Below are 15,373 nucleotides of genomic sequence, written 5' to 3' on the forward strand. Positions count from 1 at the left end.
TCAAAATTAATCAAAATCAAAGAATGTGTCTGTACAATTTTATTTAACAATAAATAAGAATTTAATTATTTTATTCTTCGTATTCTTCAAACTCAATCTGTTTAGGCGGGGTTTGAATGTCCTTATTGGTGATGTGATAGCTGTTCACACTTCCAGCTACATATTGATTGACCTCAGCTGTGCCCTTCGGGTTGAATTCCGGTCCATTTCCAATTGACTCAACGTCTTCTCTTCAAAAACAAATAAAATGATTAAACTTCCTACAAATTGAATCATTAATTACTTACTTGATAACACGGAAACCCTTATCATCAGCTTCGTAATGGACGGTACGTTTGAAATAGCCGTCGCTGTAAGAGTATTGACCTTTGACGGCCAACCCGTCGCGCACCTCCTGCCTCTGATGGAAGTTGCTGTTGATGGTGTCGTCGGTTTCGCTGGCGAACTCGTACTTGGCACTCTCGGCTTGCTTCCTGAAGACCTTCTCGTCGAAGCCGTCCTTCGAGTCGACCTTTGGTGAAACCCTCTTGCTCGATTTGGCCCCAGATAAGATGTAGGTGGGTACTGAGGTTGTGGTGGTGACCGGAGATTCGGTGGCTTTGATGCGTTTTTGGTTCTTGGACTTGCTCCTCCTGCGTGCTTTCGGCTTTTCGGTTTGTCCGAAGAAGTGTTGGTGTAAATCGGATTCGGTTGTCTGAGCCTGAAGCTTGGGGAAGAACACCGGAGCTTCGGTGGTTGTTGTTGTTGTTGTGGTTGTGGTCGTTGTTCTGCGGTTTTTGACCTGCTTCTGGAACTCTTCGAAGAACTCGAGGAAATCTGGGTTCTCTAACAGTTCCTGTACGTCGAAGTCATCGTCGTATTCATCTTTGAAGATGCCTTCTGCTGGTTGTTGACCTAAGGTCAAGCCCAAGATTGTTGTGAATATTAATACAGCCAACATATTATGAAATGATGTCAAATTTGGTGGATGTTTAGCATTTTATATGTTTTACAAGAGTTATTAAAGTATCATTTAAGGTACTATTAAAGAAGAGTTAGAAAGGAAAGTGCAGTTGCATATTTTAAATACTTCAACGTTAATTGAACTATCGATTTATAATTAATGCAATAGATTAGAGGAAAAATACCACCTTTGCTAAACAGACAAGTTTTTTATTGTTTCTGATTTCATTCATTATGGCTTTAACAGTAATTTTAACTAGTTTTTTGTTTGTTTTCGCAAAAATTGTGTCACGAATGAATTTTTTAACTGTAATCTTAGAAATATAAACAGTTTTTATCTCTTATAATCATAAATTAATAGTATTAATTAAAATATTTATTTCCAGTTATTGGGAATATACTAAAGATGCAAAACTTGATTCATAAACAAGCTTTGTTTTACTGATATTTTTTAAATAATTTTTTACACTTTTATTCTTTATAATTTATGCTGATATTTTTAATAATCTTCTGCATATCGTATAAATTATTTTTAGATATGCAGATATAGTAATATAAAGAAACTCTTATTAATAATAAGATAAGTTAGTATTTTATTACTAAAATATTGTATGTTCCTAATTTCAAAGAAATATATAAAATAAATAAAAAATTGTATAAATAATTGTAGTTTTTATTAAACAAGAAACTATTCAAGATAAAAACATATTAATTTATTATTTAAGAAAAATTAAATTTCAAGGTCACATATTGCCAATTATTTTAGTATTATAATAAGTTCATAAAAACAAAAACCCAATTAAATTCTGTAAGTATAAAAAAATGCCTAAATATTAAATTTGCTATAAAAACCAACTTTTATTATCAAAAAACGTAGTTCATAACCCTGTAATTCAACATTCTATCAAGTAATTTTGTTTTGTTCCTTTTTAAACTTGTTTAGTCCACAATTTTATTAAAAACGAGTTGCCAAATTACTCGAATTCGCAGTTTTAAATTGCTTGTTTATGTTTTTTTCCCGGAAGGATCAACTTAATTGGTTCGGGCTCGAGGAGATCTTTTATTCGAGTACCCACATCAAATATCTGAGGTGAATTTCAAGTACTACCACATTCAGTACCATACAGGTTAAGCTATTATATTCAAATATTTTTCTTTTTTGTTTACAAACAATTATGCCCGATAATAAGCCTGTTTCTGATTCACCATCGGAGTAATTTATGGTCGTACCAAACAGTACCAAAACAATAAAAAGCAACAAATACAACACAACAAATTTTATTGTAACTTATATACAAGATTATAAATAATTAATTGATAATTTTGGCCTTGGGTCCCTCGACCGGTACGCTCTGGACGCGGTACTGGATCTGGGCGCCGTGGGCGTCGTTCGACACGGACGCGGATCCGTTCAGGTCGATTTCGGGTCCGTCCAAGGGTTCCGATTCCATGCTCACGATCCTGTAGCCCTTGTCGTCGGCTTCGTAGTGGACGGTGCGCTTGAAGTACCCGTCGCTGTACGAGTACGAGCCGGTTACTTTCAAACCGTCACGGACTTCGGTTCTTTGTTGCGTTTGGTCGTTGATGTTGTCCTCGATGTTGGAGTTGAATTCGTACCTGAAACGTTCTTTGTTGTAGTCCTGATTGGTGGTTGGTTGATAGATACTTACTTGGCGGCTCTGTTTTGCTCCAACTCGTACTCGTTGGGTACATAGTTCCTAACTGGAGCCTTCTTCTTTGGGGCCACAGGTTCTTCGGTTGGGACTTGGTGTCTGGCGGTGAAAATTGGTCTTCTGGTGGTGACCTAAACAGTACCATCAGTACCTTGCCTTAAAAATATTATTCGGTACTTACTGGTTCTTGTACAGGCACTTCCTTCACTTCCTCTTCCTCTTCTAAGTCCTCCTCCTCAGGTTCCTCGACTTTTTTGGGTGGTTCAGTTACTGGAACGGGGGGGCTGGGACGAGCATTTTCCACCGACAGACGTTTTGGTACTGGGGCCTGGGATGAATGTACCAGCTTCCTGGGGAACTGGAATTTGCCCTGGGGAAGAGCCAGAGTTACGGCTACCAAAAAAGTCAGAACGATCTGTAACAAATTAAATTAGTTAAATAAGTTTGTTGAAAAATGTTTGAAGTCGTACCAAAGTCTTCATTGTTGCTCGTTGTTGGGTCAACTGTGATGATGGTGAAGCGATTCATGGTTTATATAGTTAAATGGTGTTTATTATAAAAACATTAAGGGATTTTTAACATTCCAATGAATTTTAGATAATGATCAGTGGTTAAGTGTAGATTTAAGGGTGAAAGCTATTGATTTTTATTGCTTATTAATAGATAACAATTTAGATTATTAGATAAATGGATATTATAGATATTGATTTCTTAGATTTAATTGTTTTTGTTAATGTGAATGTTTAATTTCATGTTAAAACTGTCTTTCCAAACTTCCAAATTTTTAATTTTTTATAGCATTTATTTAATTTATTTCATTATTTAGTGTTCTTCTTATTTTTAGTCGATAAATTAAGTTTTATTCAAATTCTTTAATTTAGTTTCTTCAATAGTGATTACTTTTATTCAACTTTATTTGATTATTTTGAATACTTATATTTTTAGTTTTTTACTCTTTAATTTTTTTATTTTTTATTACAATTTTTAAGACTTATCCTTTTACATTCTTATTTTTTTTAATTCATTGATGTTCTTTTAATTCTTTTGTTTCTTAGTTGCTTATTAATAATTTTAGTTACAATCTTTTGAGAATTCTAATGTATCCTTGAATTTTTAATTTCTTTTTACTTTTATTTGGATTTGTTAATGTCTTTTAGTTTCCTTATCAACTTTATTTTAGTTTCTTTAGAATATTTATTTAAATTTATAAGTTTTTTTTTAGTTTTTTTACTCTATAGATTCTTTAAATTTATTCATTTTCTTTAATTTCTTTATTTTTAATTATAATTTTTAAGACCTTTATTCTCTTACATACTTATTTTTTTAAGATTCATTGAGATTCTTTTAATTCTTTTGTTTCTTAGTGGCCTATTAGTAATTTTTGTTACAATATTTTTTGAAAATCGTAATGTACCCCTGAATATTTAGTTTCTTTTTGCTTTTTTTGGATGTGTTAACGTCTTTTGTGTTAGAAATTGCATATTTTTTTACAGAATATTGACTTGTATTAAGTGTTAAATTAAATTTATTCATTTATTCTCATAAAATTAATAATTCATCAATGTCAATAAAATCTCAAAATATTCAATAACAAATAACTTTATTTAAACAACAATCAACAAAACATTTCACTTGTGTATGCAACAAATCTATCATAGATTCAATGAATGTCGCCTCCGGGTACTCCCTTGACCACGTACCTAACGGACGCACCGTGAGCGGCCTTGGCAACGGAAGCGGTACCACCTAAATCGATTTTCGGACCGTCAGACAACGGGATCACTTCAGTACTGTAAATAAATATAAATTAAAATATGCCGGAATACTTTATAGATAGGTTTTTACCCAACAACTCTGTATCCGTTTTTGTCGGCGATGTAGTGGACGATTCTCTTGTGGAAACCATCGCTGTAGGCGTACATTCCTTCAACGCTTGTGCCCTCACGTTTCTCGCTCCTCTGGTGCGTCAGATCGCTGATGTGGTCGTCGATATCTTGGCTGAATTCGTATCTGTAATGTCCATTTCATAAGATTTTTATTTAATAAGCCAACAATTATATCAATAATTTACCTTGCCGATTCGTTTTGTATTTGCTCGATTTCTCTGGTTGGTTTGGTGTAGGCAGTAGCCAAAAGTACTGACAGAACGACCTGAAAATATTACTTTATTATTAATTTATTATACATGATTTATTTTACTTACAAGCTTCAGCATTTTGTTGTTTTATTGAATTCAAGTGTTTGACTGGTGTATATTTGTATTTTTAGTTAGATTTATATAGGAATCGGTAAATGATTTTTTGAACATTTTAAAGATTATATCGTTTTGCAATACATTAAAATGTAATTAGAAAGAATTCTTTTAATTCAGTTAAAATATTTCTCTCGTGAAAGTTGTACGTTTAAAATTGGTGTAATCTTAGTTGCCTATATACTCCGTATATTATTCATATCCTTTATTAATCTAAAGAGCTACTACGAGTTAAAAATATTAAATTATCAAATTATTATATTTTTTTTAGAATGGAAACATACTAAGAGTATTTTTGTAATAATAATGTAAATCATTAAAAATATTTTTAACTAATATACAAAGAATTTATTTAATACAATTATAACTTATTTGTCTTTTATTACCTTTATGTAATTTCATAAATTTAATTTATTCCTTAATAGGATCAAAAAGTATTTTTACAACAGAAATCAATAATAAAATCTATTTTCTTAATAAAATGTATCAGTAAAACTTAGGCTATTTTAGGTTAAGTTAGGTTAGGTTAGGTTAGGTTAGGTTAAGTATAATATAATAGTAAGCGAGTAAAAATATTACACTAAAATAATTGAAACTATTTTCAGAATTGTAAACAAATTTATAATTAGAATAGAAAATTATAAACTATTATTTAATTTATTTTTTTAATTATTCAGTTATATTAATGAATGTTACTTAAATGTATTCGGGGTTGCATAAACCTATAGGTATATTAATTAAATATTGAATGAATGAAATTAATTTATTTCTGTTATTAAGTCTAAAAATCTCGTACCCTAACACACATCAAAATAAACGCCATTTTTTTTTAATTTTCTTTATTCCTTATACATACTTAACAAAGACTTATATTTACACTATACAACTACTATTTACAAAATATTTGAACTTAATTCAGAATATAATTCTCTCCTCCTCCTCAACATTAGTTATATCCCCAATCCTCTTTGATCATGTCCGCACCCTTTTCTGCAATCATAAACGTGGGTGCGTTCGTGTGTCCGGCCGGAATCTCCGGCATAACCGAGGCGTCCACTACCCTCAACCCCTTAACACCATACACCCTCAGTCTAGGATCGACTACGGCTTTCTTATCACTACTGGGCCCCATCTTGCACGTGCCACTCTGGTGGTAGATCGTGAAGGTGAAATGCCTCGCCATGCACTCGAAGTACTCGTTGGAGGCGAAGGTGAAGTGGGCGCATTGAGGTATGGGCACGTTGTGGAGGCGGGCGCCTATTTTTTTCAGCGCAGGCTGCGAGGTGATGTTCAAAATGAGGCGTACACCTTGCACAATCGTGTCCACGTCCTTTTGGTCGTCGAAGTAGTTGGGGAAGATGTAGGGTTTGTGTTTATAGCTAGCGCTCTTCAACATCAGTCGGCCCTTGCTCTTTGGTCTCATCAACATGGGGAACACCATGAAGGTTTCCTCGTTTTCTATGGGCTTGTAAACTTGGTTGAATATCTCGTCGGTTATTCCGAAGTCTTTGCGCAGGACTGGGTCGGATACAATGGAACCACCTTGGAACAACAGCTCTATGCTGGGGTATCCGTCTTTATCCTGTGGATTATCCAGGTCTTGGAATACTAGCACCTCACATCCTCCGGGAATGGCCATCGGGCCTTTGTGCTCGTTGAAGTACAGCTTCAAGTTTTCGGTCGTTATAATTTTATCCGTGCGCAAGGACTGGATGTTCTTGTCCACAATGAAAGTCAAACCACCCAAAGCTATGTGATCCATGAGATTGTGGCCGACCTTCAAGTTACTGATGACCGGAATACCCATCTTCGTTAGCTGCTTCTTAGGTCCGATGCCACTCAGCATCAATAATTGGGGGGAGTTGATGGCACCTCCAGAAATGACAACTTCCTTTTTGGCCCTAACTGAGTACATTTTGTTGTTGTTCACGAACTCCACGCCGTAGGCTTGTTTAGTTTCCGGATCGATGAGGATCTTGGTCACCATCGACAATTTCTTAACGTGCAAATTGGGGCGGTTTCTGACGGGGTGCAAGTAGGCACGACTGGCGCTTTCTCTGATGCCTTCGCGCATGCTCACCTGCAACCTGGACACTCCAACCTAGAATAACATACATATTAAACCTTTGGTCAATTGGATCTAATTCAATTATTTACTTGTGTGGCTCCGTTGTAGTCGACGTAGTCGAACCCGTTTTGTTCGCTGGCCTCGATGATGGCGTCAGCGATTTTAGTCTTGTACGGGGCGTAGCTGACGCCCAAATAACCGTCGTTGTTGTGGTAGGGGGAGTCTTTGTACTCGGGAATGGTGAAATTTTCGACTTTTTTAAAGTAGGGTAAGACGTCCTTGAAGGACCAGCCTGTGTTGCCCATATCGGCCCAGTGGTCGTAATCTCTGCGGTTACCTCTCGTGTAGATCATGTAGTTCAGTACTGATGATCCTCCTATTACTTTGCCTCTTGGCCAGTTGCACTGGCCATTGTCCATGCCTAAAAATTAATAAATTGTAATTATTATAACCTAAGTTAAAATGGGTTAAAAGTACTAACCCATGCAAAATTTGCCGCTGGGCTCCGTTTTGTATCTCCAATTGGTCTCCAAAAACTGTAAGTAGTTGGCCAGAATGGGCATGTCGAACAAATAGTTCTCGCTTCTGCCCGCCTCAATCAACAGTACGTTCCAGTTTGGGTTTTCGGTTAACCGGTTGGCCACCACGCAGCCGGCGGTACCGGAACCGACAACAATGAAGTCGTACTCGTGTCGCATCTGGTCGACCGGCATGTCTCTCGGCTCGAACACATTTTGCTGGCGGTTGCCACTGTCTATCAGGTTTATGAGGCCGTCGAGGAGATTGGCACCTTGTTGCTGGAGGGTTGAAGGTGTGAAGTACAATAGTAGGAGGGTTATTATACATCGATTTAGATGTATGGGTGTCCTGTGAAGAAAGGACAATGAATTATTAATTAAGTTTTACTGTTAGTTGAACTTTTGACATTGATTAAAAATACAATAAAACATTGTTAAAAATCAAAACTGACAAATTATGTAGATTTGGGATTGTCCAATTACTAATCTAGTCATTTTTATGAAATTAATTGTGAATATCTGCATAACATTTTGTTTTATGTATTGCCCAAGGCGATTTTATTAAACATTTTTATTTGTGTTTCAGGTGAGAGGTTGTCCGCATTACTGTGATTGGATTATTGAATAATTATAAGTAACAGGAAAGTATGTTAGGAAATTCTAGTTTTATTGCTTGCTTTAGTGGATATATATCGGATGTATTTTAAAAACGTGAATAACTCGGAAACTGGAAATCGGAACGAAATACGGTTTGCACTAATGGATTTTACTCAATTTTCTCTAATAGATTGACTAATAAAATATAATTTAATAAACCTTTCTGTTATGGATTTTTTTCTTCAGTAAATCGAAAACTAAATATTACATCCATTTATTTTGATGATTAGAATTATTTATTACTTTTAAGAAATTTTAAACTTTTGATAGAATGTAAAATTCAAAAAGATAAATAAAAAGTTGTTTTAGAACAGTTTAGACTGCAATTATTAAAAACCTGTTAAACTATAATTAAAATTGTTTCTAGATTACGAAAGTTGGAATTTTAAAGATTATTTTGATGTATAATTTATTCAGCTTTTGTTTCTATTTATGCAATAAGATAAAAACGTAGATTTGTTGAATATTATCATAAAGTTTATGTTGTTTATGTACAAATAATTTAAAAACTTAAAACTAGTTCCTAAATATGGTCTATGTATTTAAAAATAATTCATTTATTGTGTGTCATTATTAATATACTAATACTAATATAAGAAAATATTTATAAATATTGATTTTCATATTTTTTTAAAACAGTAACTCTATGTCAATTAAAAATATTGAGAAAATTATATTAGAAGATTAATAGAAAATGTTCTATAAAATAATTCAAGCTAATTTTAATTATTTTTATTGGAAAGCGTTAAAAGTTAATAAAATATACAATTATTTTTATTTTTTAAAACAGTAACTTTTTTATATTTAAAAACATTGAGAAAATTATATTAGAAGATTAATAGAAAATGTTCTATAAAATAATTCAAGCTAGTTTTTTTGATTATTTTATGTTAAAAGTACAAATAATTTAAAAACTAAAACTAGTTCCTAAATGTGGTCTATGTAATTAAAAATAACTCATTTATATTGTGTCATTACTAATTAGTAAATATTGTTTTCATTAAAATTTTAAGTGAAATTTGTTATTGCACAATTTTAAATAATTATTAATTAATTTATGTGCAAAATGTTTTGGTGCTCTGACAAATATTTTCCAATATCCCACCATTAAAAACAACAACAAAAATCCTAATAAAAATAAACTAGTACATCTCAAGAATAATAGAGGAAAAATTTGATGCAGTTGGGCGACCTCGACACAGCATAAATCACGGATTTTCCTCGGATCCATCCCAAACATCCGAATTACACTCTCCACCAAAGTGTGCTGCCGACGAAGGTCGCCAGACGACGACGAACGGTTTCGCTTTCGTTCAGCCCGGCATTGAACTTGAAGCCGAACAACGTGGATCCGCGATCGGCAAAACGAAACGAGATAAAAAAAAAATCGAAAATGTCGAGAACGAATTGCAATTGACTTGTATCAATTTGGGTCGCGCATTCCGTTGCGCAATCCACGTCGTCGTGTTGCAAGTCGTTTCGACAGTGTTTGTTCCACATGCGAATTTTTTGATATTCGCCTGGGCTTTCTGCGGATGGGTGGATGGGGTTTATTTTTAATGGGTTTTTGGGCGCCAATGATCAAATTGGTTAGGGATTAGTTATTTGGTGATTTCAATGTCAAGTACGACCGGTTGATAGTCTCAAGTACGATTTAGCAACAGCTTAGTCTTTTGTTTGTACAATGTTGACTGGTAATTTACACTTCAAGACCCTAAGATAAATAATTGAAGGAGAATTAACATATTGAACATTACAAGAATGTTTACAGGATATATTTGAAAGTCTTAAAGTATCCATTTTCAGCCTTGAAGTTTGTGGTTTTTACAATAATTATTTACTGAGCACTTTTCCATTAGTTTTATTATTATAGAAGAATAATATTTAAAGTGTTCTTTAAATTTATTCAAATTTGTTTTACATATTATCATTTAAATATTTTAAAATGTAAATAAATAAATGTTTTGTAATTAAAACATTATTAAAGGAATAATAGAAAAAGTTCTTTAAAATGATTCAATCTAATTTTGATTATTTTTATTGAAAAACCTTAAAAATTAATAAAATAAACAGTCATTTTTATTTTTTTTTAAACAGTAACACTTTTTATAATTAAAAACATTGAGAACACTATATTAAAGGAATAACAGTAAAGTGTTTTTCTCAGAATTTAATGTAAATTTGTATATATTAATTGAAAGGGATAAAAATTAACGAAATAATTTTAACTATTAAACCCTTTAGGAACATTATATTAGAAGAATAATATTGAAATAAATCAAAGTAATTTTCCTTTATCTAATAATTTACATTTATTTTAATATCTAAATAAAATGTAAACGAAATGCAAATAATTGAAGGAAAATTAACATATTGGACTGTATTACACGAATGTTCGTCAGATACATTTGAAGTTTTGAATACTAAAATCATCTAATTACGGCCTTGAAGTTTGTGGTTTTTGCTGCAATTATTTACAGAGCACTTCTCCACTGTTTTTACTATTTTATGTTATAAAACATACTATTTTTATTAGGTTAACCCAGTATAAATAACAAATAAAACCGACGTGCACCAAATATTGTAAATTTATGCAAACAAACAACCTTTTTTGACGGACTGTCATTCCTAAGAATAAAACAACATTGAGGAACCCACACGCAAAAAAAAAAATAAATAATGAATAATCACAGCATTCATTGTAATAGAATAATTAATGAAATCGTTTCTATTCTGGAAACGTGCGATTTGTATTGAAATTCCATAGAGGCAACGATTCGATTGATACAAAAGTGCAATACGAAATAGATCCTTAATCGTTTTTCGAAGCGTGAAAAAAATTGCAGCCGTATTGAGCAATTGAATGCGATTAGACGGAATAGTTCGTACAAGGACGATCCTTGTCTTCACAATCGGGGATGATGTAAACGCGACAATTGTATTTTAATACCACTGTCAATGTGGAAGATTGTAAATGGAAATACCCGCTCTTAATTAATGGATTATTTTAATAGACACGTCGTCATCTTTTTCTAATACATTTATTATAGTTTGGAATTTTTTCGCATAGGAAAACAATGATTATACTTTTATTAATTTTTTCCATAATCAATAACTGCTGGATTAAGAGGAGGCCTTGTATATTTAAATTATTTTTTATTGCTGGCGTTTTAAATATTCAAAAATTTTTTACGTAAACAATTCTTCAATTATTTTTTGAATAATTAATAGTTTTAACAACATTATATTAGAAGTAACATTAATTATTTTTAATATATTTCAATTAAAACGATCTAAATTGGTTTAAATAGTTTTAAAACACATTTTCTATTATTCTTCTAATATAATGTTCTGAATGTTTTTGATAGCACAAAGAGTTATTTATTTAAAAAATATGTAAAGAATTATTTATTTTATTAATTTTTAAGTTAATAATTAATTTATCTTCTTACATAATGTTCTAAATGTTTATAATTGTAAAAAGAGTTTTAGTTTTAAAAAAATATAAAATATTGTTTATTTTAACATTTTTTTCAATTAGTTTTAATTATTTTAAAAAACCTTTTCTATTATTCTTCTAATACAATGTTTTCAATGTTCTGATGGCATAAAGAGTTATTAATTCATAAAATATATAAAGAATTATTTATTTTATTAATTTTTAAGATATTTTATTAAAAACAATGAAAACTGGTTTGAATATTTTTAAAGAAACATTTTCTATTTATTTTCTAATATAATGTTCTAAGTGTTTATAATTATAAAAAGAGTTTTTAAAAAATATAAAATATTTTTTATTTTAACATTTTTTTAAAAATTAGTTTTAAATATTGTAACAAACATTTCCTAGTAACCCTCTAATATGTTCTCAATTTTGTAAAAATGAGTTATTGTTTTAAAAATAAAAAGTTTTTTTGTTATTTTGGAAGAACAATATAAATGTTTCTTAAAATATTATCGTTGTTTCTTTAAAAATCCACTTTATAATCGATTATTAAAAAAATTTAGAAGTAGATTAGATTGTCAAATGTGTAAATTAACAAAATATATAACTTAAATTATTAACAGATAAAGTGGCTGTTCTAATTGGATTGAAAAACAGCTCATTTAAAATGTTAAAAAAATTAAAAAACAATTTGTACAATTATCTAAACAAGTTGTAATATAAGTAAATTACTTCTTAGATAAAAGAATTATCATTTTCTCAGCAAAAAAGTCTGATTTTACAAAACACTTAAGGAAAATCATAAATTATTCAATTCACTTAAGGCAAATTTGTACGTCAAATAAATGAGGAATGTGTAATAATGCAATAGGACTGACTTGTCAATTAAATAACGATGAATATTTATTTCCCATTTTCGTGTCGAGTTATTTTTATAACAGCGTCCGGATACTATTAAATATTACATTAAATTTCAATAACGTTCGAGATATTAGATAACCAGTTTTCGAAAAATGTCTGTTGTTATACAAATTTTATTGATTTCGAGTTTTGATCAATGATTTGGTTGTTTTCATCCCTAGCCTTTCGAAATGAGCAGGTTTTGTTGCTTCTAAAAATAATTTTTTCCTTACGAATCCAGTTTTTGTTGAATTAGAATTAAGTTGCTATTTTAGGATTATTTATTTATTTATGTTTGTGTCACTTTTAAAATCTATAATTTTCAGTTTAAAAAATTAGTTAATCACCCTTGAAACAAAATTAAAAATAAAATAGTTGTTGAAGGGGGTGAATTTAATAAATTCTTACATTTTGTTGTTGTTGTTGTTCTTATTGTTGTTGTCACAGGTTCACCCACTCATTCATCCACACAGGTCTAATCACTGTACTCGCGTTGCGGGGCAATTGAAAACTTTTTCGAAGGTGAACGCGTAAATTGCAAGGAGCAAAAACGAAAGACCCCCGTTCGAGTTACGATAGTTTTATAGCAGCACACTCCCCACCAAAATCCATATGATATCTTTTATACATTTTTAATGTCCATGGGACAGCACACGAATTATTTTTTATTAATATATTGTCGACCATTAAAGTCGGCTTTCTTTTTCTGAGCTACAAATTCCAAAAGTTGCCTTTTGGTAATCTTCCTTTATGACTTTTGGCACCATTTTTTACGTATCCATGGAAATTTTTTTGCCCACGTTTTGGCGGCAATTAAACAATTAAAATATGTTAATTTGTGACGAAATTTATAAAAATCCATTTTATCAGCTTCTAAAGCCAATTTGCACGATACCATGTCGTCAATGTTATGATTTTTAAATGCATTTGCTTTGTTCTTCTTTCCATAATAGATAACTGATTGATTTTTATTGTTTTCCATTGTTAATTAATTAAAGATAAGTCTTTTTAGCTGATTTGATGAGTTTCAAAAAGGTGGATCCCCTAGACAAATTTTTTAACGGAAAACCGGATTCCAACACGTAGGTCTTGTGATAAAATTTAATTAATTCTATCCATAAATCAATCACTGAATTATTAATAAAAATTGCTCAAAGCAATTTTAACACTTTTAACATTTTTTTCTAATAATAACAGATATTATTTAAGAAAAACAAATTAATAATAATAAAACTGACCCATTAACATCGTTTTTATTAATATAACATAATTTAAATGTATTCAAATTATGGTCAATTTATTCATTTGGTTCGTAATTATTTAAACGTCGCATCTGACGCAGAAAAAAAGCCCATTATTATTGTTATTATTATTTAATCAGCGTAATTCGTAATAAATGTGTAACTAATATCAATAACGCCAATGTGAAACGGTGCCCATTAGTTTAGAAATTGTTGGAAAACGTTGACGCAAGTGCGAACGTTTTCCAACAGGTTAATAACATTTATTTATGAATATTTTTTTTAATTCGATCAATTCCAGATCGTTTGAATGTATAATTTCTTCCTCAAGGTTTCCAATTTGGAGGTCGCACTTTTATTATTAGATCTTGTAAGAGTGCGTACGTGAAATTTGTCGTTTTTGTTGTTATTTTTTTTGAAAAATGATCTAGCTTACCAGTTTTTTGTTGGCGGGGTCAAAAAGCTATTTAGGGGTTTACGTCCTTGTTCTTCGTGGGTTTTTTCATGTGACATTTACATCATTTTTTTTTGTTGGGTGTGATTCATTTATTTATAGGTGTATTTGTTGATTAATTTTCCATAGCCGTTTTATTTTATGGTAATTCTTTTTTTTTGTTTTTTCCGACGTAAATTTTATTTATTATTTTTTTTTTTTTACTTATGAGTCTCTGGAATTTTTTCTATTTATAACTTAGTCAATTCTTTCTTTATCCTATATTTTTTTCCACTCATTGTATGTATATTTTTATCTATTTTTTATCGATTTTTTGCCACAATTTTTTCTAAATATATAATGTTTGTATTGTTTTTATTTTTGTGAGAGGAGAGGGAGGCAATTATTCATTTTTTTATTTGGAAGGTTTTATTAATTACAATTTGAATTAATAAAATCTGTTTTTTATTAGTTTTTGCTGATATATGTAAAAATCCTAATTTTAATAATAAATTCAGACATTTAATTAATATTATTATCAATCATAATTTTAATAATTATGAAGAGAATTAATAAAATTGTTATTAGAAATAGTTTATTATTATTTTTTGCTGAAATATATGAAACATACAAACTTAAATAATTAATTGCCACAGTTATTTAATTAATAGTTTTATTAACCATAATTTTACTAATTAAAATTAATTTTTGCTAAAATATATGAAAATAGCTAATTTATATAAAGAGAATTCATAAAATACTGAAAATAGTTTTTTATTAGATTTTACTGAAAATTTAAAAAATTTAACTTATTTGGAACAATTTTTGTTTATAAAAAAATTAATTAACAATTTTATTAACAATAATTTTATGAATTATTAAAAGAATTAATAAAATTAGTATTAAAAAATAGTGTTTTATTAGTTTTCGCTGAAATATGTGAAAATGGCTAATTTAAATAATTAATTGAGACAATTATTTTTATTTAATTTACTTTAACCTTTTCATTTCGTAATGCAATTTAATTAATAATTATAAAGAGAATTAATAAAATTAGCATTGAAAATAGTTTTTTATTAGATTTTACTTAAACAAATGAACATTATCAATTCATGTAATTATTCAACTTACTTGAGACGCTTTTAGTTTATAATACATATGTTAAATAGTTTTATATTATTAATTACATGAGAATTAATAAAAATGGTACTGAAAACAGGTTTTTGCGGAACATATGAAAAATAC

The 15,373-nt window shown here is 30.1% G+C and overlaps 5 protein-coding genes and 1 long non-coding RNA gene across 6 annotated transcripts in view; 2 read left to right on the top strand and 4 right to left on the bottom strand.

Annotated features, from left to right (window-relative positions):
• Window positions 1-15,373, top strand: part of LOC109597826 (flotillin-2-like) — a 76,690-nt gene that overhangs the window by 14,913 nt on the left and 46,404 nt on the right. The gene's annotated exons all lie outside the window — the stretch shown is intronic.
• Window positions 43-941, bottom strand: LOC126265799 (uncharacterized). Its single transcript, XM_049968555.1, has 2 exons — window positions 288-941; window positions 43-230 (listed from the first exon to the last, which is right to left on the bottom strand). The coding sequence occupies exons 1-2, from the start codon at window positions 938-940 to the stop codon at window positions 71-73; spliced, it is 813 nt and encodes a 270-aa protein (XP_049824512.1). The 5' UTR covers window position 941; the 3' UTR covers window positions 43-70.
• Window positions 2,205-3,117, bottom strand: LOC126265800 (uncharacterized). The gene is made up of 4 exons (XM_049968556.1): window positions 3,086-3,117; window positions 2,797-3,030; window positions 2,613-2,746; window positions 2,205-2,559 (listed from the first exon to the last, which is right to left on the bottom strand). Exons 1-4 carry the CDS (start codon window positions 3,095-3,097, stop codon window positions 2,253-2,255), a joined length of 687 nt encoding a protein of 228 aa, XP_049824513.1. The 5' UTR covers window positions 3,098-3,117; the 3' UTR covers window positions 2,205-2,252.
• Window positions 4,203-4,976, bottom strand: LOC109597828 (cuticle protein 6). The gene is made up of 4 exons (XM_020013605.2): window positions 4,819-4,976; window positions 4,687-4,766; window positions 4,461-4,625; window positions 4,203-4,405 (listed from the first exon to the last, which is right to left on the bottom strand). The coding sequence occupies exons 1-4, from the start codon at window positions 4,828-4,830 to the stop codon at window positions 4,276-4,278; spliced, it is 387 nt and encodes a 128-aa protein (XP_019869164.1). The 5' UTR covers window positions 4,831-4,976; the 3' UTR covers window positions 4,203-4,275.
• Window positions 5,662-12,987, bottom strand: LOC109597821 (glucose dehydrogenase [FAD, quinone]). The gene is made up of 4 exons (XM_020013597.2): window positions 12,863-12,987; window positions 7,416-7,801; window positions 7,024-7,355; window positions 5,662-6,967 (listed from the first exon to the last, which is right to left on the bottom strand). Coding segments are annotated over exons 1-4 (1,875 nt in total). The 5' UTR covers window positions 12,865-12,987; the 3' UTR covers window positions 5,662-5,812.
• Window positions 7,819-8,265, top strand: LOC126265801 (uncharacterized). Its single transcript, XR_007548266.1, has 2 exons — window positions 7,819-7,963; window positions 8,039-8,265. It is a non-coding gene; the product is annotated as an uncharacterized LOC126265801 (long non-coding RNA).

The sequence above is a fragment of the Aethina tumida genome, chromosome 6 (genome assembly GCF_024364675.1).
Source record: "Aethina tumida isolate Nest 87 chromosome 6, icAetTumi1.1, whole genome shotgun sequence".
NCBI lineage: Eukaryota > Metazoa > Arthropoda > Insecta > Coleoptera > Nitidulidae > Aethina > Aethina tumida.

Coding starts and splice junctions, on each gene's coding strand:
- LOC109597828 (XM_020013605.2), bottom strand. Junction 4,626..4,686: donor ATACAAAACGAATCGGCAAG/GTAAATTATTGA, acceptor TGGACATTACAG/ATACGAATTCAGCCAAGATA. Junction 4,406..4,460: donor AACGGATACAGAGTTGTTGG/GTAAAAACCTAT, acceptor ATTTATTTACAG/TACTGAAGTGATCCCGTTGT.
- LOC126265799 (XM_049968555.1), bottom strand. CDS start 940: ATGTTGGCTGTATTAATATTCACAACAATCTTGGGCTTGACCTTAGGT. Junction 231..287: donor AAGGGTTTCCGTGTTATCAA/GTAAGTAATTAA, acceptor TTGTTTTTGAAG/AGAAGACGTTGAGTCAATTG.
- LOC126265800 (XM_049968556.1), bottom strand. Junction 2,747..2,796: donor AAGTGCCTGTACAAGAACCA/GTAAGTACCGAA, acceptor GGTACTGTTTAG/GTCACCACCAGAAGACCAAT. Junction 2,560..2,612: donor GAGCAAAACAGAGCCGCCAA/GTAAGTATCTAT, acceptor AGAACGTTTCAG/GTACGAATTCAACTCCAACA.
- LOC109597821 (XM_020013597.2), bottom strand. Junction 7,356..7,415: donor CAGCGGCAAATTTTGCATGG/GTTAGTACTTTT, acceptor ATTAATTTTTAG/GCATGGACAATGGCCAGTGC. Junction 6,968..7,023: donor ACTACAACGGAGCCACACAA/GTAAATAATTGA, acceptor ATGTTATTCTAG/GTTGGAGTGTCCAGGTTGCA.